The sequence below is a fragment of the Macaca mulatta genome, chromosome 7 (genome assembly GCF_049350105.2).
Source record: "Macaca mulatta isolate MMU2019108-1 chromosome 7, T2T-MMU8v2.0, whole genome shotgun sequence".
Taxonomy (NCBI): domain Eukaryota; kingdom Metazoa; phylum Chordata; class Mammalia; order Primates; family Cercopithecidae; genus Macaca; species Macaca mulatta.
Genome location: NC_133412.1, coordinates 59,232,388 through 59,253,543, shown reverse-complemented (window position 1 = coordinate 59,253,543; position 21,156 = coordinate 59,232,388). Strand labels below are relative to the sequence as shown.

The window sequence follows — 21,156 nt, the reverse complement described above, 5'->3', positions numbered from 1 at the left end:
TCGAGATCAGCCTCTGGCCAACATGGTGAAACCCCATCTCTACTAAAAATGCAAAAATTAGACGGGCGTGGTGGCACTCTCCTGTAATCCCAGCTACTATTCGGGAGGCTGAGGCAGGAGAATTGCTTGAACCCAGGAGGTGGAGGTTGCAGTGAGCTGAGATTGCACGACTGCACTCCAGTCTGGGCAACAGAGCAAGACTCCGTCTTGGGGAAAAAAAAAAAAAAATCAAAGAGCAGAACAGAAAATGATCCCTGAGCCTTGGAATAAAACCAACTTTTTAAGGCACCTGCAATCTCTAACTAAAAACTGCCCTCTGGTTGCACAGAAAACAGATTCGATGGAATTCCCACCTACATTATATGTGGTCGCCTGGCACTGAGAGTAGGAAGGAGGGGTTCTGATGTCAACATCCTTCTCCCTGGTCACCAGGATAATATATCCAGATGATCAAACCTAGGGACTAAGAGGCCCCAAACAGTCAAAGATCTAGATTAGAGGATCCTTAGGAACATAAATTATGGCACCTATCCTGGTCCCTTGTAATGTGTTTTATCTTGCTATCACTTCCACTGCATTCTAAGCTCTTCATATTCCCAACACTTACTGTTAAGTTCAGCATCTTCTCTGTACAGTCAGACTTAAGAAAGGTCTACTGAACACTGTTGAAAAATCCATGGTAAAGATCCCAGTATCTTGATATCCCCAGGAGGCTCCAACTAATGTCCTGTACTTTGTATGGAGTTTGTGAGTCATTCTCCCCTCAGTCTCACACACACACACACACACACACACACACACACACACACACACACACACACGGCAAAACAATGCAAAAGGAACAATTTAGGTTAGGCAATTGGGACGTTCTTCCAAAAGCTCTAAGTGAACTCCCAATAGATAATGCAGAATTCACTTCTTAAGCTATTTGTAAGATGGTGGAAGCATCTAGCCTCTCAGCTCTGAAATGTGACAAGCCATAGAAGCTCAGACCATACAGGATTTCATGGACATGTTTACAACAACAACAAAAAATTCAAATAGGCTTAGTTTTTTTCTAAAACTTTTTCCTTGTAGCATTTAAAGTGAATAATTCTCGTATAACCAGGAAAGAATCAACACCCATGATACTGTCAAACCTAAACCATTTATCACACCTAAAGAGAAGATGCTCTGGTGCATCATGGCAATGCCTACATACTACTTCCCAGTCACTCGAACAATGAGTACTCAATGCTACGCTTTCCTAGGCCTCTGTTTTCTCCAGTTATGTAAATATAACACAAAAGGATGATGCACTTGGAAAATGTCCTAAGCCTGACAAACGGCATCTCAAATTGATTTTACTGGGGAAGACAAAGGACTGGGTTTCTAGGGTTGCTTCTAGTTCTGGGATTGTTTCTAACGGTAGTTGGGTGACTTTGAGTAACTCCTTAAGTAAGGTAATATTTTAATACAGAGAACATGCCTAATACTGTCCCAGACACCTAGTAAATGTTTGCTAAATCAGAAACTTTTACCATTGGCCTTGCTAAATCTGACACTATTCTAGACCCAACTAATGAATGGCATAGTAAGTGTCATTACCAGCAACTTGCCCCTATGTGACAATGGGCTAATGCATTCATTTATTAATAATGAGAATCTAGAAGGTGTTTTGTGGCTGCCCAGGATGAAGCAAAACGTCCCAGTGAAGTCAAGAATTGCCAGTGTTTCTAGAAACCTTCGTAGGCAAGAAGCTTTGCTTGCCCTCCAAAAAGAGAGGGATGAGGGGAACTGGAACACTTGAGCCACCTGTAGGGATGCATCTTTAGTGGGCACTATGGTTCATGCTTGTAATCCTAGCACTTTAGGAGGCCAAGGCAGGCGGATCACGTGAGGTCAGGAGCTCGAGACCAGCTTGCCCAACATGGTGAAACCCCATCTCTACTGAAAATACAAAAATTAGTTCCAGCTACTTGGCAGGCTGAGGCATGAGAATTGCTTGAACCCAGGAGGCGGAAGCTGCAGTAAGCTGAGATCATGCCATTGCACTCCAGCCTGGGAGCCTGGGTGACAGAGCAAGACTGTCTCAAAAAAAAAAAAAGAAAAGAAAAGAAAAAGGATGAATCTTTAAAATTATTTCTTATCTATTTAGTTGAGTTTACCTATCTACTTTAGTTATGTGGATAATTAAGGTGGAAAAACTCCCATTTCAATCTGGTTTATTAGAGTCATTGTTGCTGAGCCAAACGGAATATAAAGCCATCTTCATGGGGCTCTCCTTCGTCACAGCCACACTTACATAATAATCACAGCAGAACCAGTTTAAAGAAACAGTATAATAAATATTGCTCCAGAATAGTATGATTCCATCATGAAGACAGCTAAAATATCAGGTGATCTATTTGTGTCAGTTTTACAGAGAGCTTTGCATTGCATTTGAAACACAAAATGCCCACATACCTTAAAAATCAAATTCGAAGTGATAACTAAAGTAGAAGCATGCTTATGTTTTTAGAAGTATCTTTATCATGGAACCTGCATGAGAAGGAATGTTTAAGTAAAACCTAGCTGCTAAGTAAAAATTTAGAAAAATCATTAACCCAAAATACTATCTGAAGGGAGATGCTAGAATGACTTGCCAGTTAATTTTAGAACAGGAAGCTGATGGTCATCAAAATGAGAAAAGTTAAACTGAAAGGGCATCAGTGAACACTAAGTGGACCTGGGTTTCCTATAATAATCTCCAATTTCTGGAGGTTTATCATCAATGTAGGTCTCTTAAAAAATTGGTAAGAGAGCCAAGGTAACTAAATGATTTTTCACTTAAATAGTATCTGGAGTACCATCTAATATTTGGAAAAATTAGAACAAAATCAGAAGCTATTAAAGCTTAGGTGATGCACTATAATTTCAGCAGTTTTTCAGGTCAGTATGTTCATTAAACTTGAATGCACAGCATATATATTTCCCTTCCTGAAACACTGGATTTAAAAATGCTCCTCTCTCTGTCTACTTCAGCAAAATCTGGATACATGTTATCTTTGACATTTAAACAGACTTGTCAATCAAACTATGAATTATAAAGTTTAAGATCAGTAAATGGATTCACTTTTAAATTATGCTAACAAATCTTAATTAGCATTCAAATCTTACCTGAAGTCTAAAATGTTTGACTGACATGCTTTTAAAATTATAAGATACCCAATGTTTCAGAGAATCTGGATAGGAGGTTGGAAACCACACAGAATCCTTCCCAGAGGGAGACGGAGAAAACAGAGCTATGCTCATCATCTGGGCCATCCTTGAGGATGTTATAGTACACTTGCTGTGTCAAATTACTGGAAGGGTAAAGGTAAGGTTATTAAGGAAAACTGACTTTAACTCAGTTTTTTAGATCATACTTTTGCTGACTTTATGAAGAAGACAGAACTAGTCTTTTTTTTTAATTTCGTTGGGGGACAGGGTCTTGCTCTATCCCCCAGGCTAGAGTGTTGTGGTGAGATGATGGTTCACTGCAGCCTCGACTTCCCAGGCTCAAGTGATCCTCCCACCTCTGCCTCCCAAGTAGCTGGGACTACAGGCACATGCCATCATGCCTGGCTATCATTTTGTTTTTTTAATAGAGACAGAGTCTTTCCATGTTGCCCAGGTGGGTCTTGATCTCCTGGGCTTAAGCAATCCACCCATCTCAGCTTCTCAAAGTGCTGGGATTACAGGCCTGAGCAACCATGCCTGGCAGGTACCAGTCTTATAAAGCTCATCACAAGGACTTACATTTCATGTGAATTCATTTAATTTTTACAATAGGAAAAACAAGGCACAAATGTTTAGATGACATCCACGGTAATACCTGCCCACCTCACAAGATTGTACTAAGGACCCAATTACATAATACACATGAAAGCACTTTATAAACCAAAAAGACCTAAGTAAACATAATAAATGCCTAGGTTCCCACAGTAAACAATGAAACTATGATTCAGTCATGGCCACTGCTTTTATCTGCTTCTCAAATATTTATGGGACAGAAATCACTGGGAGGACCTGTCAAAAAGAGGGCTCTAATTGGGTAGGTCTGGGCCAGGGCGGGCCAATTGTCTGTGTATCTACCAAGTTCCTGGGTGATACCAATGCCAGCTTCTGGGGCCACCCTTTTGAGGAATTAGACTCTAAAAGATCATCCTAATTCCTGGCGCATGGTCAGCCTTAGAGAGTATATTTCCTGAGTATATTGCCGACTTTGGTTATACTTAAAGTGACCTTTGGAATAAGTCTGTATACTACATCCGATTCTGAATATAGTACTTTACAAACTCAGTATCAAAGTGTTCTTTCTTGGGCAACCAAAGAGCTAAAGGGCTGAATTTTAATTAGACCGTCTGCTATTCCCTTTTCCAGGACAAGAGTCAACAACATGTAAAAACATAGAAAGCTGTTTTGCCAGTTCACTATTACATGATTTCAGTTCATCTCAAAAGGGTGGTGGGAGGTAGGGAAGAACCCTGTGCTTGTAATCACATCCCCCTCTCCAAAAGAAAAACCTGGATTCTCAAAGATTTCAAATTAACAAGAGAAAAACTTGTCTTCTCTATCTGGAGAAATAACATCTTCTCTATCTGGAGAAATTGGTCTCAAAATATCCAGGAGAACAAAACCACCTGAGCAAACAAGTAATTTGCAGAAATGCTGATGCCTCCTGATAGAGAACTACTCTAGACTCAGACCTGACAGAGAATAAAAGAGAAACCCACAGCCCCTGTAGGCAAGTGGTTCTCCAAAGTGGGCATGCATCCGAATCAACTGGGAGGGCTTGATAAAACACAAATTGTCACACCTCAAGAGTTTCTGATGGAATAGATTGAAGGTAGGGCCCAGGATGAGACTGACACTGAGGGTCCACAGACCAAGCTGAGATTGGTCTGAGTCTAGCACTGAGTCTAGAAAGCAGCCTTCCCCCACATCTCACTCACAGCTGCACACCAGCACCAGCAGTGTCTAGTAGCACACACAGTTGGTTCCCAGTAAATATTTGCCGAATGAATGACCATTGTAACTTTCATTTGCAGGAACAATTTTACTACTTGCTTATGTATACTTGCTGCAAGTATCTTATATACAGATTCATTAAAAAAAAAGAAAAAAAAATTACACACATGCTGGGCACTATAGCCCTTAACCTTAAGGGGTCCACAGTTAAATTAAACTGACCCCAATCATAGACACTAGTATCACACTTTTTCCTTATAATACCCAGACAGTTAAATCTTAGAGCCCTCTGCCACTGAAGTCGAAGCAGACAACTCACCTATCTAAAGAACCCTAAAGTAAAACCCTGTTTAGTCAAAATGGAGCAATTAATTGCACACAGAGTCCTACAAAAAAAAAAAAAAAATTAAGTAAAGACAAGAATTTGCCAGGGAGGAACACAAATACCTGTGCCCACACTGGAAACTCAAAGATGGTCTCCTTAAAGCCTCTTCCAGTTGCTGCAAACCAAAAGGCAGCCCAGAGAACAGCCCCAGGTGAAAATGCAACTAAATCTTTAAGGATTTCTTCTCTAAATCCTTCCACGTTCACTAAGCAAAGCTCAGAAAGAATTTTGGCAGTCATTTCTCAAATCCTCTGTCTGATCTGCATGTTACCATAGTCACATTCATTCGGAAAAACAGGTGTTTCTGTTAAAATTAGCTGTTCCAAACTGCCAAATATTTTAGATCCCTATGCCAGCTTTAAAAAAAAAAAAAAGGCCGGGAGGGGTGGCTCACGCCTGTAATCCCAGCACTTTGGGAGGCCGAGGCGAGTGGATCACGAGGTCAGGAGATAGAGCCCATCCTGGGTAACATAATGAAACCCCGTCTCTACTAAAAATACACACACACACACACACACAAAAATTAGCCGGGCGTGGTGGCGGTCGCCTGTAGTCCCAGCTACTCCGGAGGCTGAGGCAAGAGAATGGTGTGAACCCGTGAGGCGGAGCTTGCAGTGAGCCAAGATCGCGCCACTGCACTCCAGCCTGGTCAACAGCGCGAGACTCCATCTCAAAAAAAAAAAAGTGTGTAAAATAACCAATCAGATGTAACTGATGCTTCCAGAATTATAAAAATGAGGATGGGGTGGGGGTGCGGTGAGGGGTAGGGAAGAAGGCAAATACACACATATCACATAATTTTTGTATTTCCTATCATCACCCAGAATGGATAATAAAGGCTATACTTAAAACAGGCAAAGAAAGACAGAGTTGTGCTTTTTTCTGGGTAAGTCTTATGTTTGAAAGACTGTTTTTGTTCCATTTACTGAGTTGACTATCATAAATAATGTCTTTTCTTTAAAGAACTTAGCCATCATGATTTCCTTTTCTTATGACCATTCAATGGGAGAAGATTCTCAACATTCCCTGGTCAAGATGATGTGCGTTAAGCCTGTGTAAGAAAACTTGCCTTCAGGAGTCAGAAGAACCCAAGGATTAATGTCTTAAGTTAACCCTAGTGTAGTTTAAAAATTAAGAAGCAAACAAAAAACAAACAAACAAACAAACAGGCCACTCTGATTTTATTCCTGGAACCAGTATCTCTGCTGACCTTATTAAACCCTGTTATGAAACAGGTCTGAGATGCTGCTTTTTTTAAACATCAGGGGCTATTTTAAAAAGAAGTTTAGCAACCTGGGACATTAGAGAAAAGTTAAAATATCAAAGACCTGTGCCCAATTCCCTTGCCTGGCATTCCTCACTCTGGCTTCTAGAAATCTGCTGGAAAAAAGTACAAGCAGAATTCATTTCAAGACACCTGCTGGAAGAAAAGCCCTGAACTTTATTTTATAAATGGGAGGTGGGGGGTGCAGGGGCGGTGAAAACACTTAAGTTTAGAACTTTTATCAACGTCAGAGGATAGAGATTATGCATGTTACATGACCAAATGTAGAACATACAGAAACACCAAGAGCAACTATTATTTAGGTAAGAGGTTTCAAAATTCATTTAGTGACTAGCTAACTTCATTCAAACAGATAGGGAAAGTTATTTTTTTTATTTTTTATTTTTTTCCTGGCTTGAGTTGTCCTGAAAATTGCTTCTGCAAGGAAAGAGTCCAGGAAAAAAATTGGCAATTCTTTTTTTCTTAATCTAATATCAAATTTACAGATTCCTGGCCCTTATTTTACTTAACGTTTGTTCCTTTCAGTTTACTCTTTGTGATCGGCACAGGATAAATGAAAATCAACCATATAATCAAACTCTATCATTACTTGTGTACATTCAACAAATAAAAATTTCTATATGCATGCAGGATTGTCACTGGCCCATGAATTAGAATCCCACCTCCCTTTCATCCTGAACCCCATCCCAACATTAAAGGGCAGAGGAGAGGAATAAAGATGCTCAAGGTCATTTTCATTTTTTAAAGCCTTCAAAAACCTGAAATTTACCAGGATTTAAGAGAGAAAAACTGCTCCCATTGTCATTTTTTCAAATATGTAAGTACCCTACCACTTTAAGACTTTTTCAAATTTCAAATTCGGGGCGGTGAAACAGTCCTAGCCTTACCCAACACAGGTTGAAGACTTTTATACAGTGCATTTCATGTCCTTGTAATAAAAACAGCGATTCAAACAAATAAAATAGTCAATATGACTTTGTTCTCTCTATGTATTACAGTAAAAAATGCTTTCTTTTCAGATCTGTGAGAACTGCAAAGGTTTAAGCACAACAAATCCCAAGAAAAATGTAAATGGAACAAATCTAAAGCACGTATGAGTTTTTACTCATGTGGCCCTCCCAGGCTTCAGGCACTGTAAATAGATTTGTTGTGCTTTTAGTGGGAAGATATTCAGAATTTAACTAGGTTCAACAAAACTACACACTCCACCACCACTCACACAAAAAGACTCCTAAAAATGTCTACAGAAAAAAAAACTACCTTAATATTACTCCAAATTTCAATGAAAAGATTCTTCCAACACACAATCAACCATGGCATTATCTTAGATCAAGGTCACAAAAATAAGCCCTTGGCCTACAATTATGTTGTGGCTCTAGAACGTTCTTAACAAGCTTTCCGTGATACTTCTTTCCTCTATTAAGCAGTCTAGGACCCTCTCTATATCTTTTCTGAAACCATGAGGATCTTGTCTGAATAGACCTGTGTACATAAAAGATGCTAACTATTCTCACTTGATATACAGTACTTTTACAGTTCCATCCATAGAGACTCTGAGTTGAGAAGACTGGCATACCACACAGGATTAGGAAGTGCTTTAATCTAAAAATGATAGGCAGAATACAAATCAGAATTCAAGCAGCCTGAGCCACTGTTCATGATGATGGAAAGATAAGTGGAGACAAAGGGAGCTAAATCACTTTCCAGGAAAAATGAGACAAAACCGTCCCAAGCACTCTACATAACCCAACCCCATTTGTGTCACCTGCCTTTGAAAATAGAATGTTATGCATAGTCATCTCTTCAGTTCTAGGCTGCTCAAGCGAGTACTTCTTGAGCAGTACTTTTTCTTGAGGAAAAAGTAGAAAGGCTTGGGAACTGGGGGCCTGCCTCACTACTATTGAAATAGCCTTCCCACAGAACCTTCCCATACATGATACACAGCATGCAAAATTACAATTATTGAAAAATCAACAATAATTGCAAAAAGCCATCTGAGAAACATAACATTTTAATAGATGAAATAAATACTCCAGTACATGCAAGGTAAAAACTTGACGTTGGGGGAAAAAAAATCACTCTATAGTGTAAATTAAAAAAACACACACTCACAGTAGCTTCCCCCCATTTGCAAATCACATGGCAAATTCATACCCTTTCCACACTAAGTATACTCCTAATTCAACACGATTGCTTAAAAAAAAAAAAAAGACATACAAAAAAGGTAGCTACATCCATGTCTAAGGAGTGAAAACTGAGGTAACCTTTCTTTTAATTAAAAACACAAAAAAATGAAATGAACCCATGACCTCCTTCCTGCCCAATAATCAAACTTAGTTGAGAAATTCCGGAAGACGGGCTGGGGTAGGGGGCGGGAGTGATAACGCAACCAGATGACACATTTTCCATCTTCCAGTCCCTACTGCGTGGGGCCTGGTGGACAGACACCTGGGCCCTCCAAGTGCGTGTGCAGGTTGTGTGCATGGCCCTGCCTTTAAGATTCCTCTCGAGCATTTAATGTTGGGGAGGGTAGGGGGTTTCACCTATGATTTCTTTGGTATAAATGGTGAGGGGCAGAGTAAGTATCTTCCTTTAGTCTGGGGGTGGAAGAAGGGGTATGGGGGTGGGGTGCTAATTCACAGAATTGGAATTCACTGGCGGTAAAGTCCTGGGCGAAGACCTCTCCCTTAAAGCCTGAGATAGCAGGGTGCAGCCTTCAGACACGGCGCAGGCCGAGTTCCTCAGCCTCTCCCTGTGGTCCGACATCTTGGCGCCCCCGTCGGGGTGCTGCGCCAGATCCCTGAGGCACTGGGTCAGGAGCACGCAGGCCGACACCACGCTCATGGCGCCGCCCAGGATGGCGGTCTGCACCGCCTTGCCCTCGGCGCTCACAGCTGCCGCGCGACCCAGGAACTGCGGCTCGGTGGCGAAGCCTACTAGGGCGCTGACTGCCTGCACCAGGGGCCCGCTGAACAGCGCGCAGCGGCTCCGCGCCAGCTCACTGGGCGCCACCTTCACCTCGCGCACGCAGGCCAGGAGCGCCGACGCGCTGGTGCTCATGCACTTGACGCCCAGCTTGAACTGCTCGCGCGAAAAGCGGTCCCGTGACTTGTCACTGGCCAGGGCGCACGCGTCCGTCAGGAACTTGAGGTTGCGCGACAGGCCCTGCGACACCTCCAGCAGCAGCTGCGGCGTCATGTCGGCCAGCGGCGTGGCGCGCAGCACGGCGCAACCCTGCTCCACCTCATGGCGGCAGCGCGTCACGCGGTAGCGGTCCACCAGGCCCGGCTGCGCCGGCTGGGCACCCGGCGTGGCCACAGCCGCCAGATAGGCCGCGTGGGCCGAGCACTCGGTCAGCGACACCACCAGGTCGCCCAGCTCCACCAGGCTGTCCCCCGCCTCCCCGAAGCGGCCCATGTTGAGCTGGCTCTGCACGTCGTGGGTGAGGATGGAGAGCCCCTTGGTGCGCGCGATGATGGTGTCCCGGCACTGCTCGAAGGACTCGGCGCCGGCACCAGAGGAGGCAGGGCCCTCGAAGAGCACTGGCCGCGCCTCGCTCGACAGCAGCAGCAGGTCGGCTACCAGCTGCATCTTGCCCTTGCAGTGATCGCAGACGGATACCAGCCTCTTCCGCGGCTGCGAGCTGGTCCCGCCGATGGCGGTCGCAGGAGCCGGAGAAGCCGCCTCGCCAGTGGGCTTCCCGGCGCTGCCGCTAGCCATCGCGCCCGGGGGGCACTGGCATGCCGCTGGGGACCCCGCTACCACCGCCGCTGCCGCGGCCACTGCCGCCCCCCCGGCGGCCGTCGCGACTCAGCTGGCCAAGGCCGCGGTGCCTTCCTCGCACCATCATGCCATCCACCGCCGCGGGCAGAAGGCACTGGGCTGCGGCGGCGGGAGCCCGGGCGGCGCGGGGTGGGCCCGAGGGCCAGAGAACGCGGAAGGCTCTTCGGGGCAAGGGGAGGGGCTGCAGCTTTCGGCCTCCTAGAGGGCTTGCAGGAACCATGAACCGCGGCAGAGCAAACTCACTGTCCGCGCTCCTCGTCTCCGGGAGGCCAGGAAAGTCCCTTCTGCTGGTTCGCCGCCGCCGCCTTCCTGGGCATGGCCTGGCCCGGCCCTCAGAGAGGTGAGGGCGGGACGGGGAAGCTGGGAGTTGTCCTTCCTTCCTTTCTTTGAAATCAAAATCCTTTCCTCGGGGAGGAGCGCGGGAGGCAGCACAGGCAGACTCTGCTGTCAGCCGCCGCGCTCGAGGCCACCTCGGGCTTGGCGGCGCACGTGGGCTTCAGGCGCCGTGACCCCGCCAGGCGGCACTTCCCCGCGACGGCGGCCGGGGCTGGCTCTCCGAGACGCGCGGCCGCCCCGGGCGCATCTCCTGCCTCCCGCTCTCGGGAAGCGGCGCCGGCGGCAGCAGGGCAGAGGGTGTGGCCCGCGCTGTCGCTGCCGCGCCGAGTCAGAGCCGGGCGGGAGCCTGCACTGATTGCGCACAGCGGCCGCCCGGATCGCTCTCAAGCTCTCGCCCGCCCGCCACGCCCGGGCGTGCCGAGCGCCGCGGCGGCCCCTTCCCGCCTCGCCGGTTCACAGCGCGCGGCCCGGCGCCGCGGCGGCACGCCCTCCCAGACCGCGCGCCCGGCGGCCCGCCGCTGGCTGTCGACGCGAGTCCATCCCTGTCGCCTCCTCGTCTGGGGCCCGCAGCGGCTGAGCTCTCCCGAGACCCCGGGCCCCGCGCATCGGACGCCCCTGCACGAGTCTCCCTGCGACCGGGCCAACTCAGAAGGTCCCCGCGGCGCTGCGGCAACCGGCCCGGGCCCCGGCTCCTGCCATTTTTGTCAACCGCCAACTTCCGAGCGAGCGGGGAGAAACTGAAAGGAAGGGCGGGGGCCGAAAGGCAGAGGGAAAAACACCCGCTTCCTCTCCGCGCGCGGCTTCACCTCGGAGCGCGGCCGTGGCTGTGCCGCCGCCCGCAGGGTCTGCCGGAGGCTTTTCCTCTTCCCGTCCGCGCCTCGCCCCCGGGCTCGCCGCCGCCGCCTCGGCCGTAACCTCCCTGGAGCCTATAGAAATCTTTTGTGTGGCGTCACCGCCTTTCGTTTAAATCCCGCTTCCTCCTCTCGTCCTTCCTCCCGCCCCCTTCGCCGCTCCCGGATGCTTGCGCGATGCGCTGCTCCTCCCCCGGGAAGCTGGGTGGCTGCGGGGGACGCCGCCGCCCAACGCGGACGCCACCGGCGTGGGGCCGGTGGTCACGGACCCCCCCATGGTCGTGGGCCGAGAGACTGGGGAAGCGGACAGGGGAAGGCCTGCCCCGGGCTGGGGGCGCTGCGCACACCCATGGGAGACCGGGGCGCAGCCGCCCGCGGGCATTACGTAAGCTCTTAGCCGGACCAGGGGGCTTCCTCCCCGCCAAGAGAGGAACTCTAAAAGGTGACTTGGCCTCCGGGCTGAAGGCAGGAGGACACTCGATACTGGCCACTGGTGATTTGTTGGGGCCGGCGGGTCATCTCGGTCTGCGCGACTTCGCCAGTTTTTCCAACGCCCCCTGCCCTTTGTTGTGTTTGATCCGCTTCCGCGATGGGTTTCTGACCAGCAGTGCAGTGTAACGAAGAGAGGAAAAGAGCACTGGATGTGGAGTCCCGAGAGTAGGGCTAGATGCTTGCCCGTTCCTCCCTTGAAATATGCCTTATGCAGTGAGAGCGCGGGCTCTGAACCAGACTTCCTAGGATCAGCCTTTCTCAAGCCATTTATGAGTTCCATGACCTTGTTAAGTTATCGCTCCAAGTATCCGCCTTCTCTTCTAGAAATTAGAGACTGTGCACAGGCTGCTTGAGTACTTGGCTCCTAAACAGTAGCTGTTAGAATTATGAGCCTTGATCAGCGCAGTTTGCCCCCTCATAACGTCTATTTATTCGTCTGTATAATGGAATAATAGTGGCTGCTGTTAAATGAATTAAATAAGACAGTGTTTGGAGGGAAACGTTATTACTCCAGTTTCACAGATAAGGAAACTGATGATTAGGTGCTTGAAATGACTTCCCAAGATCAGGAAGACAGCATATGGCAGGGACAGGAGCCCACGCCTACTCCCAGCCTCTTTTTACCGGACCTTGTTTTTCAGGAAGTGGTTAAAACACCTGGGCTACTCCCAGCAAAACGCCAGTATCGCAGTCCTGAAACAGGTACGCTAAGGTGCCCAGCCCAATACAGGCTGGGCGTGCTGAGCCAACGGAAATGTTTGTTCTCTGTCCCTTCCTAGAACTCCAAGTCACCTTTCTCCAGTCAGTTAAAAATGTTACTTTTAACTAGAATGACGTTTCAATTTATCGGCCATATCCAGGCATTTCTGTGAATGAACTGTGAGACATGCTATTAATAAATTAACCATGAACAGCAGGTTCAAACCTGGATGGATAGTCATCCTACTTATAACGTAAAGTATCCTTAAATATCTTTACAATCCAGATGAACCCACTTATTTTGCAAAGCGAGGTCAATAAAACTGACTTGAAATAGGAAGCAATTCTGTAGGATTAATTCCTTTCTTCTTCTACAAGAGAAAAAAACAAAAACAGTTGGATAAGTCAAGGTTTTTCCATGATGACGCAGGAATTGCACGTTAGTCCCTCTTAGCTCCAAAAATTTATGAGAGGGAAGTCAGACTCTTCTGTGCCTAGTTTATTCATGAGGCTGCTCTAAGATCAGGGGATTTTTTTTTTTCCAAAGCCACTTAGTGCCCCTGGGGGGGTCCTATTTTCCCTTTCTTCTACATATGCAGTCTGTTTTGCTGTTGATGGAAACCCACCCCAACAATGAGTTGTGTTACACACAGACTGTCCACTCTATTCAGTGAGGTTTGGTTTCATTTTTAAAACTGATAGCATTGTGTTCTTGGCCTTCCCTGCTTCATTTTTCAGATAGGGAAACTCCTTCTAAACTGATCTTCCCAGGCACTGCCTTCACCTTTCTTTAGGTTCACCTTTACTTTGTCCCATTGTTCATTCACTCCACAATCACTGGGCACCAGTCTTGTGCTAGGCACCAAAGTTAACATGATATGTAATATGAGGCCTCCGCTCTTAAAGATTAGAGTCCAGGGAGGGGAGTAGATTCACAAGAAACAGTCACAATTTCACTATTGGTTCAGTGAGAGCACAGAGTAAAAAACCGATAGCAAAGATAATTGGGCTTCACAGATACAGTATTTGCAGGTAGGCAGGGCCATGTGGTTCTTTCTGACCAATGAAATGTAAGGGGAAGCTATGTAGGTTACTTCCAGGCTGAGACAATGAAAAGCCAATCTGTAATTCTCCACTCTCTTACCCTCCTGTAAGTACCATGGAGACTGCATTCTAGTTGGTGGAGCCTCTGTAAGCCTAGGTGACCACGTGGAGCAGACCCTCTTGATCTGTTGTGGACATGTAATGTGAGCACACAGTGAACTATTGGTGTGTTAAGTCACAGAGATTTGAGGGTTGTTTGTTGCTGTTGCATATTTTTAGTCTAATTAGAGGATGGCTTGTTGGTGTCTGCCCTTAGAGTCACTCAAGCAATGGCTTTTTCTTTAGAAAACTCCACCTATTACCCCTTCTAACCCTCTCTTAAAATTAAAATAAATATAAATCAAAAGTATTTGCTATGATCTGACCCCCAAATTCATATGTTGAAACTTAACCACCAGTGTGACAGTATTACAAGGTGAGCCTTTGGGAGGTGGTTAAGTCATGAGGTGGAGCCCTCTTGAATGGGGTTAGTGGCCTTATAAAAGAGGTGTGAGAGAGCTGTTCACCTCTTTTGCCCTTCCATCATGGGAGGATACAGCAGCATAGGGGATGCATCATCTATGAGGAATGGGCCCTTGCTGGGGCCTTGATCTTGTACTTCCCAACTCTAGAGCTGTAAGCATTAAATTTCTGTTAGTTATAAATTACCAAGTCTAAGGTATTTTGTTATAGCAGCTCAAATGGACTAAGATAGTATATATATATATTTTTTAATGGATGTTGAGTGAGAGAAGAAAGCGGAAAATGTGTGGGCTGGGGATTGGCTGGAGGAAGGTAAATGGAGTGGATGATAGAGAGCTGGTAAATGGCCTGGCCCCTAGAGAATGCATTCTCAGTACTGGCTCAAGGCCTACACTGAATAGGCATTTGATGAAAAGTAAGTGAACACGGTACAAAGAGAACTGAGGATTTGGGCAGGACAAGTGGAACTGACAGGCTGAGACAGGCAGGATTGGGGAAACATCTTTTACCTCCTCTCTTACCTGTTTTAGAAGGTGCATCCACCACTTGGTACAAGAGAACATTATGGGCACTCTGTTTTGTTTTTATGTTTAAAATCGTGGTAAAATAACAAAATCATCTTACCCATTGTTAAGTACATTATTGTGCAACCATCACCATCCTCTATCTCCAGAAATGTTTCATCTTCCCCAACTGAAACTCCATACCCATTAAGTGACTGCTCCCCACTCCCCCTTCCTCCAGTCCCTGGCAACCACCATTCTACTTTCTCTATGAATTTGACTACTGTTAAGTACCTCATGTTAGTTGAATCATACAATATTTGTTATTTTGTGCCTGGCTTATTTCACTTAAGTTGTCTTTTTTTTTTTTTTTTTTTTTTTTTTTTGAGACAGAGTCTCGCTCTGTTGCCCAGGCTGGAGTACAGTGGCGCAATCTCAGCTCACTGCAAGTTCCACCTCCTGGGTTCATGCCATTCTCCTGCCTCAGCCTCCCAAGTACCTGGGACTACAGGCACTTGCCACCATGCCTGGCTAATTTTTTTTTCTGTATTTTTAGTAGAGATGGGGTTTCACCATGTTAGCCAGGACGGTCTTGATCTCCTGACCTCGTGATCCGCCCTCCTCGGCCTACCAAAGTGCTGGGATTACAGGCATGAGCCATCGTGCCCAGCCTTAACATAATGTCTTTAAGATTCTTTGATATTGTAGCATACATGGGAATTTCTCTTCTTTTTTATGGGTGAACAGTATTCCATTGTAAGCACTCTGGATCTTTTCATTCTATCAAAAATTTATTTTGTAGCGAGAAAGTCTTGGAGACACAGTCTCACTATGATGCCCAGACTGGTCTCACACCCTTGGCCTCAAGCGATCCTCCCACCTTAGCCTCCCAAAGTGCTGAGATTACAGGTGTGAGCCTGTCTGGCCACTCTGCATTTTGATACCCAACTTACACTACCCCAGACTTTCTGGACCAACAACCAAGCTGTGTTTGGTCTGTAGTGCCACCTGGTGGTCAATATGAGGCATTCTGTGCCCTAATTATTGTTCTCTTTGGAGCAGTGTCCCTCTGTTTTGCTTTTGTGCACACAAATGGGCCAATTACATCTCAGGCTATCTTTCTTATACATATGCAGACATCACCCTTCATTATTTCCCTTTCACTATCTATTGTAAAAGAGCGGAATTTATATCTCTTCCTCTTTTCCCCAGATTCCCTCATTGTCATAGGTGATGCATGACAACAGCCCCTGGTTCACCAAGGAACAAGATCACTGTCTTAACAGCTCGCTCTCCTTACCCGGCATGTCCTCTTGCTCTCTGGTATATTTTGTTCCCATCCAGTAAGAACACCGGGGCAGTACCTCACACATCACTCCCATTTCCTCCCCAGCCCCAGTTTCCACCCTCCCTCCCTCCATGCTTTCTCTTTGTTCACTTGCAGCTGGGTGTGTAAGGGACCCTGTGTGCTGGACCAGTTATACCTTGGCAGGCATACCTGAGCCTGCAGGTCCTGAAGTCTAGGAGATCTGGAATTTTCTGCAGTAGTTTGCCAGAGCACCCTCATGGAGGCAAAGTTTGCTTGCACAGATTAATAAATTCTGTGCCCCATTCATCTAGTGGCCAGTCATCTTTGGATGTATTTTCCATTTTCCAGCATCCTGGAGAAGAGAAAAAACAAGTGCTAAGTTTCAGGCACCCTGGACTCCTACCACTAATCATGCCTGACCAAGTTTTGACATCTCGCATGGTACCTGGTATTCAGTAACTACAGAGTGATTAGATTTATTGGTGCCTCACAAGGAGGCTCCCTGATCCTTCAGACAGACCCAGGTATTTCTTCCCCTCTTGTAGCTACTGTGATGCCTGCTCATCTTCAGAGTGACGTCAAGTACTTGTAACTGTTGGTGTATCTCTCTCCACAACCCTATCATCTCTGTAAGGGCAGGGACTTGATCTGTGCATCTCCCCCCACACTTAATGTATTGAGTGTTTATGGCAATAGGTAATGAATTATTTCATTTGTTAAATCTCTGCACAAGAAAGGCACCCTTTTATTGAACCAAACTCTGACTGCTCACAACTTTCATTCAGTAATGGACAGAAAGTCATGGACATTCATGAAACAACAGCAGGGGTACAGTCTAGGTCTGGTCATGATCTAAAAGCTCACAACCCTAAGATTGAAGGGGAGGCCGGAGGCCTGTTTGCTTAGCAAGTATGTTCACCTCATTTTTCTTACAGCTTGTTTGGGACAGTCCAGGGAGGTGATTCTTTGGAAACAGACTGAATTTTCTAAACATAACTGCATATATCTATGCTGCAAAGTACATGTAATTTTTTCAGATGACACAGAGAAAAGTCCTGCCTTCTTTGGAGATTCAGATCTCATCCCCAAATTTTCAAGGCCATTGCAGTATTGTAGATAATTTGAATTACATGTATTATTCTGATCATTTCTATTGAAATTAGATTTTCCCCCTTACATCTTGGTGGAAAGAAGGGTACCAATTCACATTTTGTGAGCAGCAGTGTTTGTGTGTGTCTCTCCTTTTAAAGCACAAGTGGGCCAGGCGCGGCAGTTCATGCCTATAATTCCAGCACTCTGGGAGGGCGAGGTGGGTGGATCGCTTGCACCCAAAAGTTCTAGACCAGCCTGAGCAACGTGGTGAAAATCTATTTCTTTAAAAGAAAGAAAAAATGCACTTTGGGAGGCCAAGGCAGGTGGATCACGAGGTTAGGAGTTCAAGACAGCCTGGCCAACGTGGTGAAACCCCATCTCTACTAAAAATACAAAAATTAGCTGGACATGGTGGCATGTGCCATGAATCCCAGCTACTCAGGAGGCTGAGGCAGGAGAACTGCTTGAACTGGGGCCTGGGAAGCCGAGGTTGCAGTGAGCTGAGATTGCGCCACTGTACTCCAGCCTGGGCTACACAGCGAAACTCTGTCTCAAAAAAGAAAAAAAAAAATGCAAAAATTAGCCAGGTGTGGTATGGGAGGCTGAGGTGGGAGGATCCCTTGAGCCTGGTAGGTGGAGGTTGCAGAGAACCAATATCATGCCACTGCACTCCAGCCTGGGTAACAGAGCAAGCCCCTATCTCAATAAAACAAACAAACAAACAAAAACAACACACCACAACCGATGTATGTTAGATGTGAAGAAAAATAGAAAATACAGAGAAAAGGTTAAAATATTTTGGAATCTCACTGCTTAGAGACAGCCATCATATACATATTTGCAGCTCTTTTCCTATACATAGATATATACCTGTATAATTTTAATAGCATTTAAAATCATTTAATAGTATAAAATGAACATCTTTAGTAGCAACAAATATATATGATATATTTAATGATTGCATATTACCCATCGTATGTGTGGAATACAGCTTGCAACTGTAAATGTAGATTTTATAGTCTACAATTTTTGCAACACTTAGAGTTGTTTTCCCCACTCATGGAGAGTGTTATAGGCTTGTTACATTGGGTAAGTGAAGAAATACACAGAAAGCACTCAGCAGAGTGCCTGTCGCATAGTAAGTGCTCAATATTATTAGCATTACTATTATTTTCATTGTCTGTTTCCTCAGAGTCAAGTTCTTGGAAGTGGAATTGCTAATCAGATTATGCACTTTTTTAAGGGGAAGGGGAGTTGATACATTTCACCTAATTTTCAAGCAGCAAACTCCATCCCCCCAGAAGTGAATGAGAAGGCTTCTTTCCTCAGCCTTGCCAACAGTGTATACTGTCTATATTTTTATCCAGGATCAACTGATAATTTAAAAATTATAAGATGTTTGAATTTGCATTTTTTTTATATTATATTCTGTGTTATGTTTTGTTTCTGCTATATGTGAACTGGCCATTTATAGTTATTGTTTTGGGAATTACCCATTCATGTCCTAGCCCATTTTTCATTTGGTTTTTCATCTTTTCCTTACTGATTTATAAGTTTTTTGTTGTTGTTGTTGCTGTTGTTGTTGTTGTTTTTGAGACAGAGTGTTGCTCTGTCGTCCAGGCTGGAATGCAGTGGCACAACCTTGGCTCACTGCAACCTGTGCCTCTCGGGTTCAAGCAATTATCCTGCCTCAGCCTCCCGAGTAGCTGGGATTACAGGTTGCACCACACCCAGCTAATTTTTGTATTTTTAGTAGAGATGGGGTTTCAACATCTTGGCCAGGCTGGTCTCAAACTCCTGACCTCAGGTGATCTGCCCGCCTCAGCCTCCCAAAGTGCTGGGATTACAGGCATGAGCCACCATGCCCAGCTAGGAAAACACAAATATTATTATGTTTAACCCTGTAAGTGTGCTTTTCTGCTCACAGATAATGGTGGTGACCAGGAATGGACACCTGCTTCAGACTGGGCCAGTCACATTGTCTGCTGAAAATTTGAAATTCCAACAAAAGGCAACCAGTTAGTTGCTACCAATATTTAACAATTACAATGAATGATTCATGTCTTTCTATGTAATTAAATTTTTTAAGTGAGTAAATTTAGGGGCTCGTAAAGCCCAGGAAGTATGCAGTATGTCTGTTCTTACATTGGATTAAAAAGCAGCAAAAGTGCAAAATGGTAAATATTCATTACCTCTCTCAGCCCATCCCCAGGCCCCTCCTCCTATGCCTTCCCATGAGTCAGTCATTAGAGGGTTAATGTTTGGCACAGTGGTGACTGTACCCATCAGCTCATCTGCCTCTGTTCTGATTACCTGGTCATTTTTACTCCAGTTTTTCAACATTTTCAATATTACCCCAGCCTGCTTCCAAATAGTACTAGAAAGTCTTGTTTCACCCTCCTCTGTTGTGGAATGATGCGTGCCAGGATGAGCTCAGGTTAAGACACTAATTATATCTGAGATTCAGCTTTACCATCCACAGTAACTGAATCACTTAGAGGTGGGGTTAGTATTAACCTCAGAGCACTGAAGAGACTTGTGGCTTTACTTAGGCCATGAGGACACAACCTTTCACATCTGTCCTCTCCAGCCTACACTGCACCACCTGGGACCTGGCAGAGACTCTTGTCCCATCTGAGTGCTCCTGGCTCCAGACTTTTCAACCCATTTTCCATTTGGCTCCCAATTTAACTATCCTGAGTGCCTCACTGATTAACCTAGATGGTGCTGTGGTGGAAGAAGGACTCCAAGAAAGACTGGACTTTGTTGTCCAGTACACCTCGGCTTAGATTCTTGCCTTGCCACTGCACTAGCTGTGCAGCCTCAGACAAATTGTATACTTCTAAAACCAGGATTTCCTCTTATTTAAAATGGAGATATTATCATCTTCATCACATCATCCCTTTGGGCCTGGATCTCCTGTAATCTGCATGAAATTTACTGTGTATTGTTTATCTGCTCTGCCAGTCCAAAATTGCAAGAGTAAGGATCTCATTATATTCATTTTTGCATCAGAGCCTCACTTGATTCTTGGTTAACAGTAGGTCTTTGGTAAATAAAATTCCCCCTGAGTTGAATGGAATCAAGTTCCAAACACTAAGGTAAGTTTCAAATATCCAAATGTTGAAAATGCAGTTGATCCAGATGTTTTCACATCAGTGGATTATATACTGAATTGATTTCCTCCTTAGAGGAAAGTCAGCAGCCTTGAAACTTTCTACATATTCCCAACAATTTCTGTAAAACTTCCAATGATCTTATTCTCTATAACTAGATATGTGGGCCAAGAACCCCAGCACCTTTGCCCCTTAACTTTGAAACTGGCAATATGAATTACCAGGGTGACCCCTCCCAACAGAGCACATGATCGGCCACAGCTGTGCATGTTTTTCAGTATGACTGCACCAGGATAGGGCTCCAAGCCACTGGGTGGAGCAATGTGCTCTGGGGAGAAAGCTCATGACATTTCCCCTATGATTTCACAAAAGAAAAAATCTTTCTTACGAGTTGTTTCTGCTCAATGTCAATAGGAAAGGTCATAGCTTAGCGCATTTACGTACAGATGCATGCATGAATATGTAGACTATCAGCCACCCCTACAGTGTGAGAGAATTTAAATTGCATTGGTCCTAAGAGTGAAGGAAAGCAGGTGTAGTTGCCTACTCAACCTCCACTTTATTCTTTTCCCTTTATTACAATCCTAATTTTATTTGAGATGACAATGTATACAACTAGAAGACAATTTCTCAGCCTCCCTTGGAGAGCTAGGTTCCAGCCAACGAGATGTAAACAGAAATGTATGCAATGTTCAAGTAGGCTGCTTAAAAGAAGTTGACTCCACTTGAAAGGTGTGCTTGGTTTGGCCTGCCTTCCATCTCCCTTCC

General features: G+C 45.4%; 1 protein-coding gene across 1 annotated transcript; it reads right to left on the bottom strand.

The window, feature by feature from the left end:
• Window positions 1-8,271: 8,271 nt before the first annotated feature.
• Window positions 8,272-11,670, bottom strand: TLNRD1 (talin rod domain containing 1). The gene is given in 1 exon segment (NM_001194462.2): window positions 8,272-11,670. A coding segment is annotated over 1 exon segment (1,089 nt). The 5' UTR covers window positions 10,362-11,670; the 3' UTR covers window positions 8,272-9,272.
• Window positions 11,671-21,156: the final 9,486 nt, after the last annotated feature.